The sequence below is a fragment of the Dama dama genome, chromosome 9 (genome assembly GCF_033118175.1).
Source record: "Dama dama isolate Ldn47 chromosome 9, ASM3311817v1, whole genome shotgun sequence".
NCBI classification, from domain to species: domain Eukaryota; kingdom Metazoa; phylum Chordata; class Mammalia; order Artiodactyla; family Cervidae; genus Dama; species Dama dama.
Window position 1 is genome coordinate 108770147 of NC_083689.1, and position 21371 is coordinate 108791517.

At 41.3% G+C, this 21371-nt stretch overlaps 1 protein-coding gene across 1 annotated transcript in view; it reads left to right on the plus strand.

The window, feature by feature from the left end:
* MAN2A1 (mannosidase alpha class 2A member 1) overlaps nt 1-21371 on the plus strand; it is a 202770-nt gene that overhangs the window by 77058 nt on the left and 104341 nt on the right. The window contains exons 5-8 of the mRNA XM_061152130.1: nt 1613-1740; nt 13637-13810; nt 16359-16545; nt 20173-20350. Coding sequence (XP_061008113.1) covers nt 1613-1740; nt 13637-13810; nt 16359-16545; nt 20173-20350 — 667 coding nt within the window. The remainder of the gene's footprint in view (nt 1-1612; nt 1741-13636; nt 13811-16358; nt 16546-20172; nt 20351-21371) is intronic.

Here is a 21371-nt window from a genome sequence, read left to right on the forward strand (position 1 = left end):
GAGGGGCAGCACAGAATTTGTTTTGGCCAGTTCATTTGTGATGTTTTCCAAAAGGTGTGTTTACTGAAGTACTGAGCTAAGGAGGCCAGGTTTCTGTGTTTGACGGCGGGAGGTTAAAGCTGCCCTGATGTCTCAGGCTTCCAGGGACTGGCCATAGGTGTAAGGGGCTGGGGCTGGCCACGGCCTCCAGAGTGTGGCCAAAGCAGGCAATCAACAGAAAGAGAAGAGGAAGAAACCGTTAATGAAGTCCTGTTGGCAGGGAGAGTGGGACAGAATCGCCTTGGGTTTCGTTGTGTTCTTAAAGAGAGACAGTTGTTATGAACTCCCATCTTCTTCTTTCTTGTGAGTTCTGATGTGGGCCTGTAAGAACCTGAGAATCTGAGGTTTGACTGGATGTTTGGATTTCTTCAGCTACAATAATGAACCATCATATTCTCTGTGTGAGATTGCGTTAGTTGGTGATCCCCGTGGTAACACAGATGTAATTAATACGTTTTCATTTTACACAAGGAAATCATTCATTCATTCACTTTTAGAAATTGTGTCCTTATCCATTCTGTCATTGGTTCTGTGTTTGAAAAAATCAGATATTTTGTTAATGCTGTAGCTTTTGTTATATGCTTTGTAGAAAATTATTTATTCTTTATGCATCTAGTCTGTTTTAGCTAAATTTGGCTTGATACTTGGCTGTTAAGTTATAGGTGTTCAGTGATGTTTATCCTCATTAAGACTGCTTTTTTTTCTGAAATTTTATAGCATTTTCAAAACCACCTTGTCACAAACTCAGAAGTCTGTGGCACTTAAGATGTTTGCTAAAGTTCTTGACATTTATACTTCCTCATGTAGTTTTTCAGATTTTTTATTAGTTGATGATTTTTGTCTTTCTCTGAGAAAGATGTATTGTAACACTTTAGTTTTCCAGGATGGGGGATCTAGTTACTTTGTACGGTGTTATGTAAAGGGGAACCCAATGAACAGATGATGATAATGGTAGAGCTTTTCATTCAGTAATCAAAGATAAACTTAACAGCTCATATTATAGCTGACTCTGGAGCCAGGGGGCTTTGTGGTGCCTTCTGTATTCCCAGAAGCGTGTGATATTGCTGGCTTTACCTTTGTCATCATGACTTTTGTAGTTTGCTTGATTCACTTACTAATGTCAGGAGTACTAAGTAAATGGTGATTTTTCAGCATAAGTATAATGAAACAAATACTGAGCTTAAAATGACTGTCCACCAGTGAGCACTCATCACGCGTGCACTCTGAGTGAGGCACTTTGCCAGGCGCTCAGGAAGACCCAGACACAAGTGAGGCGTGGCTGCTGGCTTCAGGGAGTTGTGTGGGAGACTGTGCCCTTCATGAAGTAGGGCTTCCAGAGTCGCCTCTGCGGCTCTGTCTGTAGGATGGGCTGCCTCAGTTACTTTACCACGCATGCTTTATCACCACTGTCCCGGAGTTGGAACTCATTCACTGCTTTGTTTTGTTTTGTTTTTAATTAGTGTAAATACTGGTTACATTTAAAGGCTATACCTAATGTTTATGATGTCTTACTTTTTTATTTGAACTTTTCCTATGTATGTTAATGTAAATTCTTATGTTATTTTTTCCCTAGTTTGCTAGAAAATGGTCAGTTTGAAATTGTGACAGGTGGCTGGGTAATGCCTGATGAAGCTGGGGCACATTATTTTGCCATAATTGACCAACTAATCGAAGGACATCAGTGGCTGGAAAAAAACCTAGGTATGTATCGGCATCTTTGTCTTTCATACGGACAGTGCTAGGTGCAGTGCTCAGTCGTGCCCGACTCCGCGGCCCCACGGCCTGCAGCCGGTCAGGCTCCTCTGTCCGTGGGGCCTCTCCAGGCAGGAACACTGGAGTGGGTTGCCACGGCCTCCTCCAGGGGATCTTCCTAAACCAGGGGCGAGCCCAGGTCTCCTGCATTGCAGGCAGATTCTTGACCATCTGAGCCACCAGGGAAGCCCAGAAAGACTGGAGTGGGTAGCCTGTCCCTTCTCCAGGGGGTCTTCCTGACCCTGGAATCGAATCAGGGTCTCTTGCATTGCAGCCAGATTCTTTATCAGCTGAGATATCAGGTAAGCCCTGGTAGCTCATGTGGACTACTTTGGGCAGTTCATTTTGGGAAAGGTGAGATGGGTTTTTAAAATTTTTTTAATAATTAATTTTTCTAGGACTGATTATTATTGAATAATTTATTTTTCATTGATTTATGTTTTTTGGATCATAAACTCAGTTATATAGGTATAGCATGGTCACTCTTAGGATCATCTACCTTGTTTCACCTATTATTTTATCAATTTATTAATTTTAGTATTTTTTGCTAAAAATATCCCACTGGAATTTTAATCATATATTAGTTAAGACTCTTGATCATAAAAGGCAAAAACCTAATTTCCTAGCTTAAGCAAAGGGAAAAAAAGGAGAGGAAAATAACTAGTTCTGTCATTGAGAATTCAATGACTGGGCCCAGGGGCCCACTCTTTAAAAGACTTAATGACTGAAACAACAGCAAACAGCGTGTGTGTAACTGTGTTCAAATATTTCTGAGTACAATTTTGTACTTTATAGTAAATATACATTTGTAATTGAAATTATTTCTAGATATTTTATTACTTTAAAATATTTTAAAAATATTCTGTTACAAATGAAACACTCCCACCCCATTAATATTGACTTTTAATTTTGGAATAATTTCAAATATTAGCATTGTACGAGTACTACAAAGAACTCCCACAAGCCCCCGATCACACCCACGGGTTACTGACATTTTGACATTTCTGCCTTACCTTCTCTTTCCTTGTGGTTACTGTTGCGGTTCCCGCAGAGTGAGCTGCGGACGCCACACCTGTGCTGAGAAGAGTCGGCACGGCAGCTCAGACGCTGCTCCCCCTAGAAAGGCCTTGCTTGCAGAGCTGGTCTTTGGTGGGCGTCTGAAGAGCTGAATTCTTCAGTGTTGAGTACCTCACTGCGTTTAAACTGCTTGTAAAACCAGTGTAGTATATGATGAACACTTGTCTTCCTTCTGGGAGTCGAATCGCATTATGAACTGGACAGAGTACCCCCGTGGCCGGACCCAGGGGAAAGCTCGGGCACCGCCTCTGGCGAGCGGCTGTGGCTGGCCGCCTGCCCGGCGGCGTCAGCGTCCACTGCTGCGGTCACTGCCTCCGTCTGGGTGGCGCGTCGGAGCGGAGCTCTCAGAAGCTCGGCCTGCTTTCCTGTAGACCCGGCCCTGCGTGCCTTTTGTGTTAGCTCATCTTTCTTTGTATCTTTTCACTATGATAAATCACAGCTGTGAGTGGGACTTTATGTTGAGTGCCAAAAGTTTTCTTAAAGAAAGAAAGTCTGGGGGTGGACTTAGGGACCCCCTACTTAGTGTCACTTTTCTTAAATATTGAGTTGGCCAAGAATTTCCTTCAGTTTTTAAATAAAAATAAAAGACACTTTTTTTTTTAATCAGGAATCTTATTGAACAAAGTATTCACCGTTTTGTTCCACTACCTTCTGCCATTTTTCATGCAACTTTATAATTCCATTTTCCCAAAACTTCTTGTCTTTTTGAGCAAAGAACTGTTCCAGGTGCCTTTTTATAGTCTTCCAGGGAATTGAAACTTTTCCCATTAAGAGAATTTTGTAAAGACTGCAGTAAGTGGATTTTGTATATTTTTTCTTTATGTTTAGCTTTTATGAATGTGTAATTTACATGCAGTGCAACATATAAGTCTTAACTGTAGAGTTCTGACAGATATATATACCCATGTAACCCCGTTTTCATCATTCTAGAAAGTTCCCTCATTCCCCCACCCCCCGAATTTCTCCCTGCAGCCAAGTGCTCTGTGTTGCTATCACTGTAGATTATTTTCACTTATTTAAGGGATAAGGCTTTTGGATCTGACTTCTTTCGTTCAGCATAGACTTTTTTCTTATTGTATTATAAGTAACTGTTACTTTACATACCATAAAAGTCACTCAGTTAAAGTGTATAGTAGTTTTTGGTGTTGTCACAGAGTTGTGTAGCCATAACTACCATCTGTTTTAGAACTTTATCAACATCCCCAAAAGGAACGTCTTGTTCATTAATAGTCACACCCCTTTCTGACTCCTTCCTTCTCTGTCCTAGGCTCAGGTTACCACTGATCTCCTGAGTGGAGCGCACACACATACACACACACACACATACGCAGACACACACATACACACACTTACACACACACAGACACACACACATACACACACAAACACATACAGACACACATACATACACACAGACACACACATACACACACACAGACACACATACACACAAATACACACATACACACAGACACACATACACACACATACACAGAGACACACACACACATACACACACAGAGACACACACACACACATACACATATACACAGACACACACATACACACACACAGACACACACACATACACACTCACATACACACACAGACACACATACACATACACACACAGACACACAGTTTGACTGTTCCGGACATTTCACATGAATGGAATCATACAATGAGGCCTTTTGAGACTAACTTTTTTACTTGGTATAATGTTTTCAAGGTTTATCCACACACACACACACACACACACACACACACATACACACACAGACAGACACACACATACACACACACAGACACAGTTTGACTGTTCTGGACATTTCACATGAATGGCCTCATACAACGAGGCCTTTTGTGACTAACTTTTTTACTTGGCATAATGTTTTCAAGGTTTATCCACACACACAGACACACACACACAGACACACACACACACACACACAGTTTGACTGTTCTGGACATTTCACATGAATGGAATCATTCAATGAGGCCTTTTGTGACTAACTTTTTTACTTGGCATAATGTTTTCAAGGTTTATCCATAGCATGTATCAGTCATTTATTCCTTTTTATGACTGAATAATATCCTATTGTATGGATATACCATATTTGTTTATCCACTGTTTTTTCACCTTCAGCTAATGGGCATTTAGATTGTTCTCCTTTTTAGCTACTCTGGGTAATGCTGCTATGCACGTTTGTGTAAGTTTTTATGAGGACAAAAGCTTTCATTTTTTTGGATGTGTGCCTAAGAGTGGAGTTCAGTGAACATACTTGAGGATATTAATTTCCTTATTGTAGCTGTGAATGGATCTTGTCATCTTCTCAGTTTTTTGTTTTCTAAACAGTTTGGAGCAGCTTGTTTTGGACACTGTTTTTACATTTGGTTTTGGGATACTTTTTAAAATAATTTAGTCTTTGGTTGTTAATTTCTGTTTTTATAAGTTTTATTATATAAAACTGATCATTAGAAACTTTAAATTTGAGTTTTTAAGGTTATCTTCTGCCTAAAATATGCGTTTTGAAACTGTTCTCTGACTTCTCTTAAGTTCTAATATTAGATATATTTGAAATGATCCAATTTTATTAATTATGTTATTCATATTGCTCATGTTTTGATTTTAAGTCTATTAGATTTGCCAATACTTAAGTGGTATGTTTTACTCTTTTTAATGATTATTTCCTGCAACTTTTCTTGCTTTTACTTTTATGTATTTTAACAATCTTATTCTTACATGAAAACACAAAATCTTTCCTGGTTTTATTGACACATGTGCCCTCTTTTTAAATTTTGGATTTTTCTTATACTGCATTTTCCCTAAAATTTGTCACTTATCCCCTTTTAAAAATATTTACTTATACCAAGAAGAATCCTGGCAGGATACTGGGTTTCCCTCTAAGTCTCTCTGTAGCTTTCATCTCCTTTCATATCAGTTTTTAAAAATTCTCTCTTTTCTCTGTCATGACATCTCAGGAGTTCTTTAATCTGTTGCAGCTAGGTTAAGTTGCTCTATCCTGTGTATCAGGTGATTTTGATTGGAAAAGATCACTGGTGATGATAAAATCTCAGACATCACTGTAACTTTTCATGTTGGTTTTTACTCTTGTTTGTAAGCTTATTCTGCCCTTGTTATTCTGGACAATATGTGAAGAAGTGAAGTCGCTCGGTTGTGTCCGATTCTTTGTGACCCCGTGGACTGTAGCCTGCACCAGGCTCCTCTGTCTTTGGGATTCTCCAGGCAAGAATCCTGGAGTGGGTTGCCATTTCCTTCTCCAGGGGATCTTCCCAACCCAGGGATTGAACCCAGGTCTCCCCCTTTGTAGGCAGATGCTTTACCCTCTGAGCCACCAGGGAAGCCCTGGACAATATATACTCCGTTTTTTTTTTTAAAAAAAAAAATATTTTAATTGAAGGATAATTACTTTACGGTATTGTGGTGGTTTTTGCCATATATCAACCTGAATCATTTTATAGCTTGCTGCTGCTGCTGCTGCTAAGTCACTTCAGTCGTGTTCGACTCTGTGCAACCCCATAGACGGCAGCCCACTGGGCTCCCCCGTCACTGGGATTCTCCAGGCAAGAACACTGGAGTGGGCTGCCATTTCCTTCTCCAGTGCAGGAAAGTGAAAAGTCAAAGCGAAGTCGCTCAGTCGTGTCTGACTCTTTGCGACCCCATGGACTGCAGCCTACCAGGCTCCTCCATCCATGGGATTTTCCAGGCAAGAGTACTGGAGTGGGTTGCCATTGCCTTCTCCACATTTTATAGCTTAATTTGATTTAATTTCAAATTTGTAAAGAGTTGCATGCTAGTATTTGGGAAGGACTCCTATTTATACTGAATAGTTGACTCTCCACATTCACTGGTTCTGCACCGTTGGTCCTTTAATGGACCGGAACCTGGTGGTCCGGAGTCGACGATGAGAAAGTGAGAGAGAGAAAGAGGCTGATATCCCCTGGTTTACGCAGAAAGCCAATAGAGTCCTGTTCTTAGAGCTTACACTGCTGCACGTAGGCACTGGGTGCCCTCTCGAGTGGGTGAAGGCACAGGGCGCCTTCTCGAGAGGGTCTTAGACCCCCGGGTAAGAAAGTAAGCTCAGCGGGCCTCCGCGCTCTAAGGAATTAGCCTGAAAGAGAGAGAGAGGGAAAGAAAGAAAGAAAGAAAGACACGGGGATCCAAGCTCTGGTGGAGCAAAGGTGTTTTAATCAACATGGTGTGGGCATATATACTGTCTTACAAGGTAGTTATTCTCAGCAAAGATAAATATTAAAATTCCACATTTACAAAACATAATGCTATCCCTATCAAAGAGAGAGTTGCAAACAATCACTTTTTACCGTATGGGTCATAAAAAGGAAGAGGGTACTTATCACTGTAATGAGAAATGCCTGGATTCCTGAATAATCAGGAATTAATAAGGGCCAGAGGGTTCCTTACAGATCCAGAACAGCACACAAGAAGCCTCTTGTTAAATGCTTCCTGATACTGCATCTGATGATTCAACCAACCATGAATGTAAAATAATGGAAAAAAAATTTTCTGTTAAGTTCCAAACAGCAAAACTTGAATTTGCCACGCCTGGCAGTTGCTTAAATATTAGGTTGCTGCAAGAGTAATTGTGGTTTCAAACCCTGAATTTTAAATCATTATAACTAGGCTCAAACACATTTTTATTTTAATCAAAATAGAAACCATTACAATCAACACATTTTTGCCAATGATAAGTTTGTTTATTCCTGTAACATAAAAATGTGTGCTTTGAGATTTGACGAGCTCTTGGAAAGCACTTTCTGTATCCTGCTGGTTATGGAGGTGTTTTCCCTGCTGAGAGTTGTCGTGGTGCTTGATGAAGTGGTAGTCAGTTGGCGACAGGTCAGGTGAATACGGCAGATGAGGCAAAACTTCATAGTCCAATTTGTTCAGCTTTTGACGCGTGAATTGTGTGACGTGTGATCAGGCCTTGTTGTGGAGAAGAACTGAGTGCTTTCTGTCGGCCAATGCTGGCTGCAGGCATTGGGGTTCCTGGTGTCTCTCATGGATTTGCTGAGCATGCTTCTCAGAAGTAGCGGTTTTGCCGGGATTCAGGGGGCCGTAGTGTGTCAGACCATCAGCAGTTGCACAAACAGTGACCGTGACCCTGTTTTCGATGCAACTTTGGTTTTGGGAAGTGCTCTGGAACTTCTCAGTCCAACCGCTGAGCTGGTCTTCACCGGTTGTCATACTTTTTTTTGTCCATCACAGTCTGATCAAGAAATGGTTTGTTGTGTAGAATGAGAGAAGATGACACTTCAAAATAAAGATTATTTTTTTTTTGATTTGTGGTCAGCTCATGAGTCACCCACTTACTGAGCTTTTTCACCTTCCCAGTTTGCTTCAATGCCAGAGGACCATAGCATGGTTGGCGCTGAGTTCTCTGGCCCCTTCTTGGGTGACTGTAAGAGGGTCAGCTCTGACACCTGCTCCCAGCCGGTCATGGTCAGCTTCCCACGTCCAGCTGCTGTGTCCTCTGCAGAAATGGTTGAACCACCGCACTGCACGTGGATGAGCAGTCCCTGCGTCAGATGCATTGTTGAGCTTGTGAGCTGTCTCTGCGGCTTTATGACCCATTTTGAACTTGAACAAGAGTTCAGATTTGCTTTTAGTCTCGCATCATTTAAAATACATATAAAACAAACAAACAAAATACATATAAAACAAACAGCAAGTAATAAGTTATTAGCAAAAATTTAAAGTGAGAAATGCGCATTAAAATAATGTATAACAAACATAACCACATTTAAGAATGTATGCCAGTATCAAATGGGCAAAGTTCAACAATGCAAAACAGCAATTACTTTTGCACCATCCTAATAGTATTTACATTGTATTTATAACTATTTGCATAGCACTTATATTGTTTTAAATATTATGTGTAATCTGGATATGATTTAAATCACAAGCATACCTTACTTTACTGTGCTTCACAGATACTAGGTTTTTATGGATTGAGGATTTGTCACAGCCCTGTTGAGCAAGTTTGTTGGTGTCATTATTCCAACAGCATTTGTTCACTTCGTGTCTCTGTGTCACATTTTGGTAATTCTAGCAATGTTTCAGACTTTTTCATTGTTATTACACTTGTTAGGGTGAGCTGTGATCAGTGATCTTTTACTATTGCAAAAGGAGCAAGACTTGGAGAAGGCTCAGAGGATGGTTAGCAATTTTAGCAATAAAGTTTTACTTTGTTCTGTTTTTCTTCAAGTTTTATTGAGATATGATTGAGGTACTGAATTATTTACGTTTAAGGTATACAGCATATGATTTGACTTACATACATCATGAAAAGATTATCTCAATAAGTTTAGCGAATGTGTCATCTGATATAGATAGAAAATTAAACAGAAGAAAAGTTTTTCTTGTCAGGAGCACCCTTGAGATTCACCTCTCTCCACAGCTTCCATGTGCGACACACGGCAGTGTTCACTGCGTTGATTGTGTTGCACTTACACCCCTGCACACCTGTGGCGAGGTTGGTCAAAGCGCTGATCCTCTTTCTTGTTTAGCCGCCAAGTCACTTCCTGCTCTTGGAGCCTTACGTTCTGTAGCCTGCCAGGCTCCTCCGTCCATGGGATTTCCCAGGCAAGAATACTGGAGTGGGCTGCCATTTCCTCCTCCAGGGCATCTTCCCGACCCAGGGACTGAGCCCGCATCTCCTGCCCTGGCTGGCGAGTTCTTCACCACTGAGCCGCAAGGGAAGCCGACTCACTGGAAGAGCCCTGATTCTGGGGAAGCCTGAAGGCAGAAGGAGAAGGGGCGGCAGAGGGTGAGATGGTTAGATAGCGTCACCAACTCGATGGACATGGGTGTGAGCACAGTCTGGGGGAGTGGGGGGACAGAGGAGCCTGGCGCACAGCAGTCCCTCGGGTTTCGAAGGATCGGACTGAAGTGGCCCGCAGCGTTACATTCCTGGTGCTTACATATCTTGTACCTGGAGGCTTGCGCCTTTTGACTACCTTCATTCAGTCCCTTCTTCTCCCACTCCCACCTTTGGTAAGCCCAGATCTGATCTCTTTTTCTTTGAGTGTGCCGCTTCTGAAGTATAATTTATCTGCAGCGTTATGTTCCTCATATACAACGTTGTGACTCTGTATTTCCATACGTTTCAGATATGGGATCACATGACTAACTTTGCAGCTGGAAGTTTGTGCCTCTTAATCTCCTCACCTATTTCTTTCTTCTTGGCAGTCTCCTCCCTTCTGGAAACCACCTGTTTATTCTGTGTATCTATGACTCTATTTCTGTTTTGTTGTTCATTTGTTTTTTAGCTTCCACATGTAAGTGAAATCATACATTTTTTGTCTTTCTCTATTTCAGAGGGGAAATGGCCTCAAGCCTGATAAATGTTGTCAAAAATGACATGATTTTGTTCTTTTATATGCCTGAATAGGATTCTATTGTATATTTGTCTGTATACATACCTATATGTACGTGTGTATGTGTACATGTGTGGGTATGTATATGTACCCACTGATCCACTTACGGACACTTAGTTTGCTTTGGCATCTTGGCTGTTGTAAATAATGCTGCTGTGAATGTGGGGGTCCATGCATCTTTTCAAATTAGTGTTTTTGTTTTCTTTAGATTAACTCCCAGGTGTGGAATTGCTGGGTCATATGGTAGTTCTCTTTTTAATTTTTCCAGAATTTTCTGTACTGTTTACTACAGTGACTGTACCAACTTACATTCCCACCAGCAGTGCAGGGGTTCTCTATTCCCTGCATATAGTTTCTTTTAACTGAAGTATGTACAGTTTTTTAGACATAATGCTCTTGTACACTTAAGAGACTATGTAAACATAACTTTTATATGTACTGGGTAACATTTTATTGCGATACTCTCTTTATTGCAGTGGTCTGGAAGTAAATCCTCAATATCTCTGAGGTATGCCTATATGCAATAGGATGTGTGTAGGTTATATGCAAATATACCATTTTATATAAGGAACTTGACATCCAAGGATTTTGGTTTCTTTAGGAGTCCTGGAACCAATCTCTCTTGGATACCAAGGGATGGCTAGTTAGATTCACATGCGTGTTTTTTTTGAACCATTTGACAGTAAGTGGGAGACATCTTGTCCCTTCATCTCTCAATATTTCATAGTGTTATTTCCTAAGAAACAGAGATGGTTTCTAAGATAAGCAGAAGATAGTTTTCAAATCAGGAGTGTTAATAATGATACCACAATCTAGTTCACAGTATATTCAAATCTTGTCAATTGTCTTAGTAATATTCTTCAATAAAAGCTGCTGTTTATTCCTCTCCCAGACCAGGATCGTGTATTACCTCTAGTTGTCACGTCTTTTTGTCTCCTTAACCTGGAACACTCCGTCAGCCTTTCTCTGGATTTCTTAACCTTGATATTTTTGAGGAGGTCAGACGTCTGTTGTAAAACATCTCTCAGTTTGAGATTTTCCCCTTATCGTTAGCTTCAGATCATTTGTCTGTCTGATCCGTCTACGTAGTATAACCAAGTCTACTGACTTTCCTAGAATATCACGGCGGTCGTTTTCTGTGGGCTCAGTGCATCCTATCGGAAAGCGAGCCATCTCTCTGTTCCCGCATCGGTGCTGCTGTCTGTGACCAGTCACGCTTTAGGCTTCTTCCCTGTGCTTTGCACCCCCGTTTGTGGGGGACACATTGAGAATAGGTAGAAGTCCTCATCAAACATCAGTATCTTAGTTTTAGGGTCTGTTGATGACTTTCTAACTCCACCATTCCTTCTGTAACTATTAGTTTTTTTGTTATTTAGTCGCTACGTCTGACCCTTTTGTGACCCCAGGGACTGTAGTCCACCAGGCTCCTCTGTCCATGGGATTTCCCAGGCAGGAGTACTGGAGTGGGTTGCCATTTTCTTCTCCAAGGGATCTTCCTGACCCAGGGATCAAACCCACATCTCTTGCATTAGCAGGCGATTCTTTACTGCTGAGCCAGGGAAGACCTAATTATTTGTTAGCATTTTACTAAAAGGAAGAGCTTTCTTTTTTATTTCTTATTTGTGAGCTTGTGGGTTTTATTTTATTCAGTGGGTTCTAGTCCAGTACTACTATTCTTTATCTTGCTGCCCCAGTTGTCCCACATTTGGCCAATGGAAGCCCCTTCAAGCTATCTCCTGATTTATTTTTATGTAATGTGTTTCCATGACTCTTTGGCTATTTCTTTACTTTATGCCCCAAAGAATCTGTTCTACGGTTATCTTGTACTTTCCCAGTCCCAGCTCTGAAATAAGCTGTTTCTTTGAGGTTATTTTTTATAGAGCATAGCATTTAGAGGTCAAAATCTAGGAGCAAAGTTCTGCTAATTGATACTGAAGTATTACTGCATCTAGGCCTTCCTAGTGCTGTGAGCTAGGAGATGTGTGTGTACAAACACGCACATATATGTATAGTTTGTTTAAATATACATATATGTTTGTGTGTTTATTTGTATATTTATTCATAAGTTAGTATTACTATCTCCTGTTTCAACTCGGTATTACAGGGTCCATTCTACTCTCAGATTTACAGGAACTATTTTGTAGTTCCTTCTCTCAAAATATAAAACCTGGCTACTTTAACCTAATTAATTTGCTCAGTCTTGGAATTCATGAAAGTTTCAGAATTGCTAAACCTATGCCACCACAAAAACCCCAAAATTACTAAATAGGTTCAAGATTTCTGTATAATTTTTGGAGGTAAATCACATGTGTGAAATGGGCAAACTTCATGTGGCAGCTTCTTTGAGTTTCGACGTACGCTTGGTTCTCTGACAGCGCGGCTTTTCCTTCTCGGTCGCCTCTGCTGGCTACACCTGCAGTGTCTGCAGCTTCCTCTCTGCTTTCTCTTCTGTTGCTCTGTGTGAACGCCTTGTGTGGTCATCTCTACAGCTATAAAGCTATAGTCAGGATCAAGATTAACTCATGTGTGTAATCCTAGGGCCTTTCCAAGCCTTCGGTCCATGGAAAGTGCTAAGTAGGTGTTTGAGTGAAAAAAATGCACAGTTAGATTACTTATATCTGTGTATAGGTAGCATATAGAAGCCTTCTTTGAGAATCCTGAATAAATAAAATATTTGCATACTCCCCAGTGAATAATCTTATTTCATTAATTCTAACCTGTGCATTTATTATGTTGATTTTTAATAGGTTATCCTCTGTGAGATTGAGGTATATTTTTAGTCCTTTACCAGAATTGGTGTGTCTTAAGAAAGTCTTAAGATTTATAATGACGTAACAGCACAGTTATTTTGGCCAGTTCTGCCACTGTGTTATGTGATGATTGGCACTGTTGTACAGTATGAAAGATAGCCTAAAACCACTTAGCGTTGGCATTGGAGAGGACAAGTTGCCGTGGCTCAGGTTGGTTTTGTGTGTGCTGTGAGAGCAGGCTGCAGGATTCTCCAGCCCCACAGAAGCCAGGACTGTCGGCCCCTGGAGTGCGCTGCCTTGGGCCTGTGTGTTTCTCTGGCTCCGCTGACTGCAGCAGCTTTCTAACCTCTGTCAGATGACGGAGCGCCCGCGTTGGCTCCGGCCGGCTCCCTTCCAGCGTGGGTCCCTGCCTGGGAGGACCGCCTGGGCAGAGCCCTCCGCTCAGGCGGTCTTGCAGGGAGTCTCATGGGGTGGTCTGGGCCGCGCTGTGTGTATCTTGGAATCCAGGAGACCAGGGAGCTCGGGTGGGTCTGAATGTGTTGTGACTTCTTTCTCATTTATCAATTTAAAAAAATGACACTTATTTTCTTTATTGACAGGAGTGAAACCTCGGTCTGGTTGGGCCATCGATCCATTTGGACATTCACCAACGATGGCTTATCTTCTAAAACGCGCTGGATTTTCTCACATGCTTATTCAGAGAGTTCATTATGCAGTTAAAAAACATTTTGCATTGCATAAAACACTGGAGTTTTTTTGGAGACAAAATTGGGGTATGTAGGGTTAGATGAAAATGGAAGATCTTACTTGACCTAGATATTATTTCACAGGGGTTATGACCTCTTCCTGTTACAGGTTTTATTCAACTTGTCAGTCTTGAGAATCAGATTGCCTAAAGATATACATAATTATTTTTTCAATGTAATTGTGTCAGGAATCTTTTAAGCATTGGTAAAAATATTTATCTATAGAACATGGTAGACTGTTTCATTTGATTCTATTTTAAAATGTACCCATTTTACCACAAAGTTGATTGCATTAGAACTGATGTTTATTTAGTCGCTAAGTCATGTCGGACGTTTTTGCGACCCCGTGGGCTGTAGCCTTTCGGACTCCTCTGTCCATAAGAATTTTCCAGGCAAGAGTCCTGGGGTGCATTGCCATTTCCTTCCCCAGGGGATCTTCCTGACCTGGGGCTCGAACCCACGGCTCTGCTGCGTCCCCTGCGTGGCAGGCTGATCCTTTACCACTGAGTCGCTGGGGAGTCCCCTTTAGAACCGATGTCCAGTCATGCGTTCTGCCAGAGTTCCTCCCCTCTGCCCCTCCTGTCTGTGTGTCTGGCTAGAACTGCCTTTGAAAACCTGCATCTTGCCCTCTTGGAACAGCTGTCCTCTGTCCTGCGTCACTTGATTTCCCCAGGGGACCCACGGATGTGCTTCTCCAGCTCTGTCCTGGAGGAGGGGTGACAGGATTCAGACCTCCTGAGGGGCCTCTGCCTTTCCCAACCCCAGGCAATTCAGAACACCTTGTCTGCTTACATATTTTTATTTACTGAGTCCTTATGACACGCATTGTGTTACATGCTTTATGTTCACTCTGTCATTGAACCTTTGTAATCATCGTTAAGTTGGATTCTATTATTATAGGACCTTTTAAATGGTGAAAAAGTGGAGGCCATTTGCCAAAAATCATACAGGTAATAGGTACAAAGCCTAGATTTAAACCCAGTTCTGGGCTCTTCCAAAGCCTAGGCCCCCTAACCTATAGCATCTGCTGCCAACTGTATCAAGTTGTCAGTAAAATTTCATCTGAAAAAAGGGTTTCATTATGAGAACTGTTCAGCTGTTACTGCATGACGTCATACTTGCTTCTCTGTGTGGTCCCGACCCTCACTCAGTGCTTCAGTAGCATCGTTTGTAAATTTAGACAGTATCTTTCTTGTGTGCACTGTTATTGTTTCAAAAGGAAACACATTAACTGCCTGACTTATTATCCTGGAAAACAGGAGCTTGTGGGGGATTGCATCCTATATAATTTTACCAGATGCTTAGTAGCATATTAATTTTTTTAGAAAAAGGATTATTTATTTGAGGAAGCCCTACTTAAACTATTGTTTACATTCAAATTGCTTATAAATATCAGTTGGCATAAAATTAATACTTTTATGTACTTAATACTATGCTAAGAAGAAATATAGAAAACATCCTTGCCTGTAAAATTATAGTCTAATTTGATAAAAGACTAACACCACCAAATGCAGCAGATAAACTGAAATGTGTAAATGAGCTGCTAAATAGCATGGTGGACCTACCCAATGTATTTGGACATGTTGCTTGAAAATGATGTTTTGGAATTAAGGTGAGCTTCTTTGTTTGTTCTGGTTGTTAATGAAGCAGTTGTTTTCAAATTTTTAAAATGTATATGGTGCTTGTTGGTTTTTTCTTGTTGTCTGTCTTATAAAAGCAATACATTGCTGAGAACTGGAGAGCTGTATGTAGAGAGGAAGAGGTATTTACAGGTCAGAATTTAAAAAAAAAAATAGCCACTTTCAACTCTTATTAAAGCCCTCCAATCTTATTGTGGGAGGCTTCTGACCTCTCGAGGGCAGTGATGTCAACACATACTGGCATTGAGGTTTCAGTTAAAAACAATTCTGTGTTGGGAACCAGTACTCGTTTTCTGTATCTTTTTTGTTTGCTTTGATTCTTTTCTTTGCTTTTGAAAATTATTTTTACTTTTCCTCTGCCTCCAAGGAGAACAGTCAAACTGGCCCTTCATTGGTAAGGGGCCCTCTACAGACTCTCCTGAGTGCACTTATTTCTCATTACTGCGAGAGAGTATTTCCCCAGTATTTTCACAAGCCCTTCCCTCTCTGTCTCTTATTCTCCCAGTTCCCTGTTTTACTGCCGCCTTGCCTTCTTCACACCCGGGCTCTGCAGTTAATGGTCCCTCTCAGAGTCCCTGTTCCCCGAGGTAGACGCGGATGTGGCAGGCGCTGGCAGCCAGGGGTGGCTGTAACTTTGGATGAGCTGGTTGTAACTTCTGCTCATTTATATCCTTCCAGGTCAGCAGATGCTGCTTTAGGATGGGGCATTACTGTTTCAGTTAAGTTTAGACAGAAGATGCAGGTAGAGACTGAGCTACCTTCTGGCCTCTCATCCTTCTGGCCGGTGGGCATTGATGCTGTTGGGGTGTGTGCACCAGTAGAGGGGTTGTTGCTTTAGGATGGAGCTTGCCCTGTGTATGTGTAAAGCACTGGTGTTTTGAAAGTTTGGGGATGACATCTGTAAATTTACACAGGTCTGTTGCTCTTTGTTGTAGATCTGGGATCAGTCACAGATATTTTTTGCCATATGATGCCCTTCTACAGTTACGACATCCCCCACACTTGTGGACCTGATCCTAAAATATGCTGCCAGTTTGATTTCAAACGGCTTCCTGGAGGCAGATATGGTTGTCCCTGGGGAGTCCCCCCAGAAACAATATATCCTGGAAATCTCCAGAACAGGTATGAAAATATGCATTTTATAAGTCAGCATCTTGAACAAGTAAGCATTAGTGGCTTGTTGCTGAAGAGTTGCATAAATGGGCTCTGGTAGCCAATATTATCCTTACTCAAGGCATTCATTCAAATGAGATTTAAAGCAGCTGAAAAATGCCAGAGCCTTGCCTGTTTGTCTTCTGTGTTATAACTTAATGGAAAGTGAACAATAGTAGATCAGTGTACGGTGGGTAACCTATTATACACTGTTATTATGATCTTCTTTGCTTTTATTAGAAAAGCTTCCTACTGTGTTTGATTGATTTCATATACTTTTGTTGATAATAAAACTTATGGTCTCTATGGTATAAATTGGTAAGAAAAGCAACCCAATTGCAAAAACACATTTATTGAAATGGATCACATAAAGAGTGTAATTATCTGTTCCCTTAATAACAATTTCAGTAATAGTGAATGCTGCCCAGCTCTGATGAATACATGTCTCTGCATTTTTCTGACGTTTTTGACTTACTGGAAACTTTAATTAGGAATATTTATTCTTAAAAATTGTTAATTAAAAATCAGGAAACGAATTACTTGTTTTTTCTTAGAAGAAAACTGTCCTAAAGATGGAAGCACCTCATTAAACCGAGCTACCTATACTTCTAATTCTGGTGCTTTTAAAAGTTTAATTTCTTCACGGTAAAATTAATGGTATGTAATACACTAAAATAAAACACTGTGTTATTATATAAGCCACTCAACTCTGCTAGAAAAATAATATAGGCTTTTAAATAAAGTAAGATTGTTGCTCTGTGCTCAGTAAAATCTATTTTTAAAAAAGTGTGTGTGAGGATGAAGATATGATTTGGGTCTCCTTGCACTGAGTGAGTCCTTGTGGCCATAAAGGAAATATTCCAGTGTGAACCTCTCACTGTGGCAGACGTAAAAGTATCTTAGCACGGCAATCTTCTTAAAGGCGTAAGAGGATAATCCAGCACATTATGTAGCAGAGGGGTGCTGGTGGGTTGTCAGGGTGGGGGATCCCTGCCTGCCTTCTCGGGAGAACGGCTGTTTGCCGCTAAGTGGGGTTTGCACGCCTCCTCTTACTCCAGTGGTCGGGGCACCAGGAGGCTTCTTGCAGGCTCGCTCGGGGAATCCCCGCACACCCGTAGACGGTGCGAGGCCCCGCGTGTCCTGTTTCGGGCGCTGCTGAGAGTGCCCGAGAGCCGCTCTGCGCAATCCCTTGATGGTCGTGGGGCCCTTCAAAGACGCCAACACCCCTCCCCACCCCACTCAAAACACACCGTGTTCAGTGAGTCCCAGTGATTCTGAAAGGGCGTCCAGGCACCAGGGACACAGAGATGAGTGAATCTGTATAATGCTTACATAGATTGTTTGTTTGTTTGTTTAGCTTGTAAGTCTTGAAGTCTTAGCTCTGCTGGTTGTTTCCCGTGCAGATGTCACCCTCCTTGTGATGCTCAGAGATCAAACATGGGCGTTCCAGCGTAATGGCGCTGGGTTTTTTAATGCCTTAAAGAAAATGATTTTTAACCATAATGTGCAGGTGATGCATTCAGTATGTTTAGCTTATCAGGTTTCTCTACTTTGAGGGTAGAGAAGCTCCATTCTCTATCCAGTTTGGTCTTAGCTCTAGTACCACGTAATTTGGGCTTCCCTGGTGGCTCAGATGGTGGTGAATCTGCCTGCAGTGCAGGAGACTGGAGCTCAGTCCCGGGTCGGGAAGGTCCCCTGGAGGGGGGCATGGCTAACTACTCCAGTGTTCTTGCCTGGAGAATTCCATGGACAGAGGAGCCTGGGGGCTCTAGTGCATGGGGTCAGAAAGAGCTGGACACGGCTGAGCAACTGGTGACTCACTCTCTGTGTATTTTACGTATGGTGATGATTTGCATGTCAGGTGATTTGGCGTTTGTCCCAGTCAAGTTGCCCTCTCTCACCTGGCAGAGTGAGCGCAGAGCGAGTTGCAGCGGCATGTCTTTGCCTGTGATGCTGGTCAGCGCGTCTGTCACCAGGTCGTCCTGTGCAGCGAGTGTCCACCCCCAGCGGGTTGGCACCGCGGTCCCCTGCCTTCCCCGCGCTGATGCTTTCTGAGCAAGAGCGTGCCAGTTGGGATGGCTGCTCTGTAGAAAGGCGCTTCGCTGGAGTCTGTGCTTGCCTTCCTCCTCTGTGTCTCACACACAGACGCGCAAAGCGTGCTGTGTCTAGTTGTAAGCCTGGGGATGCGTTTTTGTGCTGCTTGCCTGGAGGATCTAGCTCGATGCTCATTTATACTTTATCTTATATCTGTGATTTATGTACATATTTTTCCTCTTATTTCTTTAGGTCTTATACATCTTCCTGTGGGATTAATCTCATTGTATGTGTGCCTTTTAATTATAAGTAATAATTAAAAATTGTTTTTTGGAAAATATGGACTATTAGTAAATTACTAGTAAAAATTAAGTTCTATATTGAATGGTTATCTCAGGAAACTTAAGTATTATATGTTATGTAAGAATATTATGGTTGTATTGTACTCACCAACTTATTAAACTTTTGCTAATTTAATATTTGAAGAACAATTTCAGAGACCATCAATATAAAAAGAGCATATGAGATTCTAAATTTAGTTTAATGTTTTTTCATAGTTTGTGTAAAATGCCTCTTTCCATCATTGATGTTCTTTGAGATTTCTTCATAAATTTTTATATCATGAATTAGAATCTACTTCTGGATAATCCTTGAAATGAAAATTGGAATACTGAGTAAAAAAGCATATTTGTCATCTATCACTGTTTTTTTAAGCTCTGGCACTAGAAATATGGAGAACTCCTCAGGGTTCATCTGCTTGTTTAATTTCACTTTCAGAAGCTCTTCCTCTTACTTTGTGTTCCCAGACTTTCTCAAACGGGCCCCAATTCAGCGTCTCCCAGAAGGTTTTCTACAGAGTATAAGTAAATGAAATATAGAAGCTTATGAGCACATTGTGTTTAGCTGTCCTTTTGAGTCATGGGTTAGGGCCCAGAGGATAGTAACCAAAATAGCTCATGCAATTCCTTAGCTGTATCTGTTGATCAGTATGAAGGACACTGTAACAGATACTCAGATTATTGATGGAAGATGTTGACTGAGTTGGTTTTCTTCCTTTAGAAAAGGAAATATGGTTCTATAATTGGTTTCATTCAAAATAACACTGTTTAATTAGGCAATTTTATTTATTTTTTTAATTAGGCAATTTTAGATTAAGTTAGAGAAAGGGATATTAAGTCAAAGCAAGCTTCAGAGTTCATGTAGATGAGAAATTCTATCTTCTTGGAGTAAATTATTTTATGACGCAGGCTATCTGGAAGTCAGTCTCTGTGGCTGACCTTTAGGAGGGCACTGATGCCGTCAGTCCTTGTATGCCAAAGCTGTCATGTGACTTTATTTCTCTAAGGCTATTCCATTGAAAATCTATGGGGTTTTTCCCTCTGAAAAGAATTTATGAATATTTTAAAGGGGTAATAAAAATGAGTATAGTGGTTTAAAAAAATCTGCCTCGTAAATCATGCTAAGCTAGGACACAGGCAGAGCATATGGTACTTTATTTTTCTATAGCACGCTTTGTGATGAGTGGCCCCACTGTTGTTAGTAGCACTCCTCTTCCTGTTGCAGGGCGGAGATGCTTCTGGACCAGTACCGAAAGAAGTCAAAGCTTTTCCGTACCGCCGTTGTCCTGGCCCCGCTGGGAGACGATTTCCGCTACACTGAGCGCACCGAATGGGACCATCAGCTCAAGAATTACCAGCTGCTTTTTGATCATATGAATTCTCATTCTCAGTATAATGTTAAGGTAACGAGGACGTACTTTATCATGATGCTGTGTTTGAAGGCGAACCTTCGTCATTAACACAACAGCCTTCGTTTCTTTGTCCCGCATCCTGCTATTTCTTAGAATATGTAGTTCTTCTGTAAAAGTGTAATTCCTGAAGGGGAACCTCTTACATTACAGTTCCATTTCTAAGCTTATCCCTTTCTTACCACTCATTGAGGATTAAAGAGGCATTACTTTATGTGGTTGAAAACTCGTACCTACCAAGTTGTGATGCTCACTCCCCAGTGACGTCCTGTTTTCCTCCTGGCGCTGAAAGTTTGCTGTTTCTCTCGGTTGCTTCCTGTGGTTTAGTAGTGTGACTGGCAGATGCAGACGCGCATGTCAAGAATTTTGCAAACAAATGTCTTGTATCCAGAGACTACACTCGCATTTTTCTTAGATGAGAAGTCTTCTAAAATTAATCATTCGTCTGTCATTCTTGCTCTTTTTCTCCCCCTCTGGAAAATTTAAAATGCACCCTAAAATTTTGAGAATAGCATAAATTCCTCCCCCAACCCCCCATTGCTTCCCAATACCCATGACTCAGCTACAGCATTCAAGGTCATACGTCAGTTCAAGGTCATGCGTCAGGTCAAGGTCATGCGTCAGGTCAGGGTCAGCCTTGCTTCCGCCGTGTGCTGCTGTCATCTCACTCCTGGAATTTTGGAGCAAATCTCAGAGGCGTGTGTGTTTGTCCATAACCATTTCATTATGTATCTGAATGATAAGGACATTGTGGAAAAATAACGATCATAATACCATTATCACATCTAAAAGATTAATGGTAATATCATATATCCAGACACATTCCAATTTTACTCACCTCATAAGTGTTTTAACAGACGGGTTGCCTGAGTGAGGACTTGAGGAAGAGTCATGTATTGGACCCCATAAGAAAAAGCTAATTATCCAACAAGTGTATTCTGTTCACAGACAGAACTTTTAGACAGTAAAAATACGGTGAAAATACAATAGAGAGGAAGTGGTATTAAGTGTGGAA